Here is a 7,896-nt window from a genome sequence, read left to right as displayed (position 1 = left end):
CTCACGCACCTGTCGGCGCGCTCGTAGACGGTGACCTCGTGGCCCATCTTGTTGAGCTGGTCAGCCGCAGCCAGGCCCGCGGGGCCGCTGCCCACCACAGCCACAGACTGGCCGGTGCGCACCTGGTGGATTGGAGTACCAGAGCGTTGGGTGCAGGGCGGGCGTGACGACACCACCTGAGGCTAGTACCCTGCCGCGCCGTGCTCTGCTGACAATTTCCGTGCACACTGCCCCCCCCCCTTGTCCTCTGTTCCGCCTCACCTTTGGTGGCTTTGGCGCCATCCAGCCCTCCTCGAAGGCCTTGTCGATGATGGTGAGCTCCATGGTCTTGATGGTCACGGGGTCCTTTGGGGGGGAGGGGGGAAAGAAGGGACAGGGACCAGGCTGAGGCGGGGCGGCAGCAATAGTGCCGAAACTGGGAGCTTGGTTTTGTGACGCCAGCTGCAGCATCAGGCTCCTGAGCATGTGCGCTGGCCTGTACTGCCAGGTGGCAAGCTGCACACTTGCCCCCCTGGCCCCCTCCAGCCCCCCACCTGGTTGATGCCCAGCACGCAGGAGCCCTCGCAGGGTGCGGGGCAGACGCGGCCCGTGAACTCCGGGAAGTTGTTGGTCTGCAGCAGGCGGTCCAGCGCCTCCCGCCAGCGGCCCTTGTGCACCAGGTCGTTGAATTCGGGGATGCGGTTGCCTGGGGATGCATGACACGCCATGGGGGGGGAGAGGGGTATGAGCATCGACAGGAAGACATTGGCACCAGGCACAAACAGAGCGTGCGTCAAGTGCGCGCCATCTGCTCGAGCGCCACAGCAACAAGAAGAGCGTGTGCCGTGTCCCACGCCCCCCCCCCTTGGACGAGTGAGGCGCACCCAGGGGGCAGCCCGAGTCGATCTGGTGGCAGAAGGGTGTGCCGCACTCCATGCAGCGCGCTGACTGGGTGTGCAGCTGATCCTGGCGCGCCTCGGTGGGCTTGCCCTCCAGCACCTGGATGGTTGGAAAGAAGGGAGGGGGTTTCACACAGCGCCGAATTGGCTAGTAGCAGGTCCACACCTCAAGCGCTGCAAGCCCCAACAAGAGGAAGGCGCATGCACTCTGCAGCTCGCCCGCAGCAGGACCGTGCTGACTGGCCAACCCTGAGCGCTCTAGCACTCCTTGGTCGGCCCCTCCTCACCTCCTTCCAGTCCCTGAGGCGCTCCTGGGGCGGCCTGTAGCCCAGGGCGGAGCGGTTGTACTCCAGGAAACCGCGCGCCTGGAGGGGGCCAGGGGGGGCCGGGAGGGTGGAGGGCGGGTGCTGTGGGCACGGCGGCAGAAACTGGTTGAGTGATGCGCGGTGCATGCAAGTGTGGCTGCAATGCCTGACAGATGAAAGGCACAGGGACAAAACCCCAGCGACACCACCACCGTGCGCGCAGCATCATATCATGCCCCCACGACCATGGCTCCCAGCCGCACGCGGCCCACCTTGTCGGCCTCGCCCTTGCCCACGATCTTGGGGCGCAGCGCCTCCCAGCTGGTGGCCGGCACGCCAGACACGGGCAGGCCCTCGCGCGCCTGCACCAGCAGGCGCTGCTTCTCCAGGGTGGGGTCCCCCAGGGAGGGGGCCGGCAGGGCCAGGGCCTTGGGGGGCGCCTTGACGTCGGCCTTGGCGGCCAGCACCTTAAGCTCCTCAAACGCGTCAACACCGGCCAGGCCTGGGGGGGGGGGGGCGGAGACGACGGTGAATTGGGTGACCTTGACATGGGGCAAATGTTGTTGGAAGGCGGCCACTGGTTCAGCACGGAACGATCCCGGCCACACTCGCGCGCCACAGTTTCCACGAAGATAACACTGCCGCGCGACCCTTGTCCCCCCTCGGGCCTGCGCCTCAGCCCCGTGCCCTCACCGGCCTGTGACAGCAGCTCCTTCTGTGCGGCCTCCGCGGCCTTGATGGCGTCAGCCTCGGCCAGGGCGCGGCGGTACTCGTGAGGGAACACCTTTGGAGGGGTGGGATAGGGGGAGACGACACCGGGTTAAGGCAGGGCGGCCTCAAAGACAAAGCGAGCCAGCATAGGACAAGCCGTCCGTTTGCACAAGGCAGCGTAACTTGGGAGTCGCAAGCGGGGCGCACCTTCACGAAGGACCTCTTCTCGCGCTCCCAGTTGAGCAGCAGGCGGCGCGCCACCTCGCTGCCGGTGTAGCGCAGGTGGCGCTGGACCAGGCGCTTCACGGTGGCCACGTCCTGGGGGGGGAGGGGGGAGAAGGGTGCGGGCATTGAAGACGGAGGTAGGGCATGTTGGAAAGGCGATGGGAGCAGAGTTCAACAGCGGCGTTAGCATCTGTGGACTTCGACGGAACGTGCTGATCCGGGCTGGCAGTGCTTTTGGGAAGGGAGGTGCTGCCCTGCGTGCCACCCCCATCCGGTGTCACTCACGTGCATGTCGTCCAGGGGCAGGAGGTCGCCCTTGACGTCCTCGTTGGCGCGCGCGGGGAGGCGGCCCTGGGGGGGGCGCACGACCGCGTGACAGATCAAGGCGTGAGTTGGTGTTTAGCTGGGACTTGAAGCTGGCTGTTGTTCCTGAAATCCACAATCAAACCCCTATCTCCATGGGTAGCCCTCCCTCAACCACCTGCATTTGTACTCCACGCGGACAGAGACGAGAGCCCTGACAGCCCCCCGGCCACCCGGCCCCGCCCCCTTACGTGGGGGTCGTAGACGAAGGCGAGGCCGCCGCTCATGCCGGCGCCAAAGTTCTTGCCGGTCGGCCCCAGGATGACGGCCACGCCGCCCGTCATGTACTCGCAGCCGTGGTCGCCGCAGCCCTCCACCACGGCCTGCGCGCCGCTGTTGCGCACGCAGAAGCGCTCCGCGGCGATGCCCCTGAAGAAGGCCTGGCCGCTGGTGGCGCCGTAGAGGGCCACGTTGCCCACGATGATGTTGTCCTCGGGGACAAAGGGCGCGGAGGCCGGGGGGTAGACCGCGATGACGCCGCCGCTGAGGCCCTTGCCCACGTAGTCGTTGGCGTCACCCTCCAGCTCCAGGGTGATGCCGCGGCACAGCCACGCGCCCAGGGACTGCGGGGGTGCGGGGCCAGGTGGGTTGCTTGGGGGAGGTACGGGCGAACAAACGTCTAGTGAAGGGAGGTCTTGACTCGGCCCACACATGCGTATGCTGCCCCTTGCCCTGCTGCCCAGCGCCCATTAACACCAGGCCATCAGATCAGCAATGATCATGTTCCCGCCCCTCACCTGGCCGGCGTGGCCCGTGAGGCGCACGTAGATGGTGCCATCAGGCAGGCCCTGCGAGATGAGAGGTGGCCAGGCGGGGGTGAGTGTTGCACATGGATGCTGCACGCGAGGTTCACCCGCTGCACAAACAGCGTGCCACAGCCCTCGGACGCCCCTTGCCGTGCCACTTCACAGAGTGCAGCCCCCTGCCGCCTCACCTTCTCCCCGAACCTCTTGGTGACCTCGTGGCTGAGGGTGGTGCCCACTGCGCGGTGCACGTTCTGGACCGCCATCTCAACATACCTGGCGGTATTTGTAGAGGGGCAGGGCGGACAGTCACGAAGGAGGGGGCCGCGTTTGCAGTGGTAGATTGAAGGAAGCTAGGTGACGCGTTGGCAGGGGGTGGGATGCATCCATGTGCGCGGGTGTGTTTCTCCTGTAATGCCACTCACACAGGCTCTGGCTCCTGGCCCTTGTCCACCAGTGCGGGGCGGCAGTGCGGGATGAGATGCACGTCCAGACCCGTGAACAGGCCGTGGTCCTGGGGGAGAGGGGGGAGGGGGGGGGTGAGGTTCAGCTTCAGCCGCCCCATGGGGAGCCAAGAGGTGAACAAAGTAAAGCCAAGATGCGGCTGGTGGGAACACTGCAAGACTTGGCGCGCCCCTTGCAACCGCACCTGCTTGGTGACGCAGCGCTGGGCGGCGCGGGGGCGCAGGGTGGCCGCGGGTGTGAGCAGCTTGGAGAGGTCGATGCCCGACAGCTTGGGGCTGGACTGCATGAGCTCTGGCGGTGGTGAAATTGAAGGGCGAAAGGGGGGCAAAGTGGGATTGTGCCCATGTGATCTGTCTGCATTTGGAATGCAGCAACATGGCTCGTATGCCTTGATGCACTTCTCCATGGCCCTCGTGCAGCACGTACCCGCAGCTATCCGCCCTCCCCCCCACCACCAACCTGTGTTGGGCTCCAGCATGTCGGCGCGCCCCACCATCTCGTCCACGGTCCTGAAGCCCATCGCCGCCATGTGCTCGCGCATCTCCTCAGCAACCTGGGGGTCACGCGCATATGGAGCGCGGCTCCATGGGAACGACCAACACCGAAGAGCAAACGGCGCCAGGGATTTGATACAGGCGAACACATTGCAGTGTCCCTTGGCCACAGGAAACCATCATGCTAGGCTAGATGTCAACCGCCCACTTTCTCCACACACATCCCCCACCATGAAGAAGTAGTTGATGACGTGCTCAGGCTGCCCCGCAAACTTGGCACGCAGCTCGGGGTCCTGTTGGTAGGTTTGGTGTTGGGGGGGGGGGGGATCAGGGGAGGTTTCATGGGATGCGCTGGTTGCAGGCTTCACGAACTGCAATGGAAGGTGAGTTTTGACAGAGCGGTCCGGTGGCAAGGGGTCAACAAGGTTGTCAGCCCACCTGGGTGGCGATGCCGACGGGGCAGGTGTTGGTGTGGCACTTGCGCATCATGATGCAGCCCAGGGTGATGAGGGGGGCCGTGCTGAAGCCAAACTCCTCCGCACCCAGCAGAGCTGCGACCGCCACATCGCGACCGGTGCGCATCTGGCCGTCCGCCTGGGTTGGGGTGGAAAGCGTGAGGTTGTGAGTAGCCAGGGTCAGCAGGCAGCTGGTTTCCCAAGATTGGCTGGGGCGACAAGGTTGGCAGACAGCTGTGTGGCGGGAGAGGCTTGACGTTTGGAATCCCTCGCGCTCTGCTCTACTGGCCATCCAAGAGGCACTATTTCGTTTTGCTGGTGCAAGTTCTGTTCCCGTCAACGTCAACCTGCAGATTCTGCTTCACCGACTCGGCCGCAATTGCTTTCAAAGCAATGACCCGCGCACACCCCCCCTCCTTCAAACACAACAAAGCCCACCTGCAGCACTGTGCGGCCGCGCAGGTCGTTGGCCACGAGGGTCTGGTGCGTCTCCGCCAGCCCCAGCTCCCAGGGGCAGCCCGCGTACTTGATGGACGTCCACTTGGCCGCGCCCGTGCCGCCGTCGTGGCCGCTGATCAGCACGTGGTCTGCGTGGCCCTTCACCACGCCACTGGCCACGACGCCCACGCCGTTCTCCGACACCAGCTTCACGCTCACGCGGGCCCCAGGGTTGGAGGACTTGAGATCGTAGATGAGCTGCGCCAGGTCCTCGATGGAGTAGATGTCGTGGTGGGGGGGAGGGCTGATCAGGCCCACGCCCGCGGTGCTGTTGCGCGTCTTGGCGATGTCGCCGTCCACCTTGAGGGGGGGGGTGAGGGAGCGGGGCAAGCGAGATGATGGTTGGTTGCAGCAGGTATTGTATGAAACACCAGCGCAACAAAGGATGCCAGGAGCAGTGCAGTGGGCCACAAATTAGGTTGCTCCCAACGCTGCAGGTCAAGTACTGTGATCGGCTGCAGGTCAGGCGGCAGGACCCTGCATGGCTGCGCACCTTCTTGCCGGGCAGCTCGCCGCCCTCCCCGGGCTTGGCGCCCTGCGCGATCTTGATCTGGATCTCGTCTGCGTTGGTGAGGTAGTACGCGCTCACGCCAAAGCGGCCACTGGCCACCTGCTTGATGGCGCTGCGCAGGGGGTTGCGCGTGCCATCTGCGAGGAAAGGGGCAGGGGGAGCGGGGGGAGGGGTGCATGGGAGGGAGATAACCAGGCTTGCGCGACTGCGCACCCAGCCGTTATTCGACGCAATCCCCCCCCCCCCGCGCCACCCACCAGTCAGGGGCTCCAGGCGGCGCGGGTTCTCCCCTCCCTCGCCGCTGTTGCTCTTGCCGCCCATGGTGTTCATGGCCAGGGCCAGGGTGGTGTGGGCCTCCAGGCTGATGGAGCCGTAGGACATGGCGCCCTGATGAGGGGTAGGGCGTTAAGGCGCCGCTGAGTCAGATTTGTGGGGGAGTGGATGATGGCATGTGCTGAAGGGCGAAGAGGTTACTGTCGGGGAGGGATTGCTTGTAATAATCAGCGGCAAGTCGTGCATGGTCGTAAAAATGTGTGTACAGCGCGCTGCTGCCACTGCGATGCATGGCATGGTGATCAAAAGTCAGCTGCAGTGTGCCAGTGTCCTGCACTTACTTCTTGGTGCTGCATCGCCTCTGTCCTCACGCAGCAATATAGTTGCAAGACCCAACGTCCTCCGCTTGCCCAGCGCGCATGCACACGAACACATACACGCTGGCACATGCACACACACACACACACACACATCCCACCGTGCAGAACCTCTTGACGATCTTGGCCGCGGGCTCCACCTCCTCCAGGGGCACGGGGGTGCCGGCCTTGAAGCTCAGCATGCCGCGCAGGGTGCACTGCTGGCTCAGCCTGGGGCAAAGAGGAAGGTAGGAAGAGGCCGGTCTCAGCAAAGCAGCTTTGGCTGATAATCCCTGCCAGGCATGGAGGGCTGCTACCCTGAAACCCTGGGACTGCCAGGCGCCCAACGCCCACCAATCGCCCCCTGCACCCCCCACTGCCCCGCGTGCCCTCACTTGTAGTTGAGCGCACTGAACTTCCTGTAGGCCGCCTTGTCGTTGTCAGCCGCAGCCGCCTGCAGCGCCGCAATGGCGGCTGCGGGGGGAATGGAGGGAGCAGACAGGCACTAGCGTGAGAGAGGGAATGGCATTGTTGCAGAAACAGAAGGGAATGTCATCAGGGTTGAGCAGGGCTTCCAGCGCAGCAGCAACTCGATCAAACAACATCGGGGCTCACCAGGGTCGTTCATGTGCACCTCGCTCCCCGGGGCGGCGCGGAAGTGGTAGTCCCCAGAGTGGGGCAGGGTCTTGGCCTCCAGGCTGTCGTCAGCAAAGTCGATGCCCTGGGGAGGGGGGGGGGCAGGGGGTCGAGGAGGTGCGGTGGATGAGGGACAGTTGGTTAGCGGATGGGCAGAGTAGAAGGAGACGAAACCTGCAGAATTAAGACGTTGATTGGCGCAGGCAATTTTGTTGCTGGCTCGGGGTGCCCCATTTCCCCGTGATCTCACGTGGTAGGCGGCCGCGTGCAGGGCCAGCGTGTCCTTGGCGATCTGCTCGAAACCAACACCGCCGATGCGCGAGGCCGTGCCCTTGAAGCACATGGAGACCACCTGGGGGTGAAGTGACGGGTAGGAAGGCGAGGAGTGAGCTGTCACATTACCAACCAACACAAAAACACCCTAGGCATTCTGTGCAGCTGAAAGAACTGCAGCACCTAGAGTGAGCAGAGCCCTGGTCCCCAATGAAGGCCAGCACCGCGTGGCCTCTGCCACGCCGGCTCCTCCACGCCCCCCCCCCCCAGAGTTGCAGCCGGCAACCGCACCTCGTCCGCAATGCCCAGGACCTCGAAGATCTGGGCCCCCTTGTAGCTCATGAGCGTGGAGATGCCCATCTTGGCCATGACCTTGAGGAGGCCCACCCCCACAGACTTGATGTACTTGGACACCAGCGCCTCGCGCGTCAGGGCGGCAGGCAGCTTGCCGGCCAGCTGCAGGGCAGGTTGCAGGGGGCCGGGGGGCGTTGCTCAGGAAAGGGCGAGCGAGCGTTGGCGTGAGCACATGTGATACAGCTGCCGCAAACTGACAGTTAGCTCCGTCCCACTCTCACGCCCTGCCCCCAGGACCCACCTGCAGGGCAAAGATGGACTCGTAGGCCAGGTAGGGGCAGATGGCGTCGGCGCCATAGCCCAGCATGGTGGCAAACTGCTGCACCTCGCGCGCCTGCGGCGGGGCGGGGCGGAAG

General features: G+C 64.8%; 1 protein-coding gene across 1 annotated transcript in view; it reads right to left on the bottom strand.

Annotated features, from left to right (window-relative positions):
- The window catches only part of MNEG_3551 (glutamate synthase (NADPH/NADH)), a gene marked incomplete at both ends in the record, with an annotated part of 10,513 nt that extends 2,666 nt beyond the window's left edge, over positions 1-7,847 (bottom strand). Inside the window, 26 exons of the mRNA XM_014047969.1 lie at positions 10-122; positions 262-345; positions 534-685; positions 864-978; positions 1,166-1,243; positions 1,456-1,685; positions 1,877-1,967; positions 2,102-2,212; positions 2,405-2,470; positions 2,674-3,045; positions 3,220-3,270; positions 3,417-3,501; positions 3,651-3,739; positions 3,875-3,981; positions 4,150-4,243; positions 4,415-4,477; positions 4,623-4,778; positions 5,078-5,437; positions 5,631-5,785; positions 5,906-6,035; positions 6,400-6,508; positions 6,673-6,751; positions 6,893-6,998; positions 7,164-7,265; positions 7,478-7,642; positions 7,782-7,847. Of these exons, the coding sequence (XP_013903423.1) occupies positions 10-122; positions 262-345; positions 534-685; positions 864-978; positions 1,166-1,243; positions 1,456-1,685; positions 1,877-1,967; positions 2,102-2,212; positions 2,405-2,470; positions 2,674-3,045; positions 3,220-3,270; positions 3,417-3,501; positions 3,651-3,739; positions 3,875-3,981; positions 4,150-4,243; positions 4,415-4,477; positions 4,623-4,778; positions 5,078-5,437; positions 5,631-5,785; positions 5,906-6,035; positions 6,400-6,508; positions 6,673-6,751; positions 6,893-6,998; positions 7,164-7,265; positions 7,478-7,642; positions 7,782-7,847 (3,329 nt within the window). The remainder of the gene's footprint in view (positions 1-9; positions 123-261; positions 346-533; positions 686-863; positions 979-1,165; positions 1,244-1,455; positions 1,686-1,876; positions 1,968-2,101; positions 2,213-2,404; positions 2,471-2,673; positions 3,046-3,219; positions 3,271-3,416; positions 3,502-3,650; positions 3,740-3,874; positions 3,982-4,149; positions 4,244-4,414; positions 4,478-4,622; positions 4,779-5,077; positions 5,438-5,630; positions 5,786-5,905; positions 6,036-6,399; positions 6,509-6,672; positions 6,752-6,892; positions 6,999-7,163; positions 7,266-7,477; positions 7,643-7,781) is intronic.
- Positions 7,848-7,896: the final 49 nt, after the last annotated feature.

Source organism: Monoraphidium neglectum (assembly GCF_000611645.1).
Source record: "Monoraphidium neglectum strain SAG 48.87 unplaced genomic scaffold scaffold00451, whole genome shotgun sequence".
Classification (NCBI taxonomy): Eukaryota; Viridiplantae; Chlorophyta; class Chlorophyceae; order Sphaeropleales; family Selenastraceae; genus Monoraphidium; species Monoraphidium neglectum.
The sequence above is the reverse complement of the archived record's forward strand: the minus strand, read 5'-3'. Positions and strand labels throughout refer to the sequence as shown.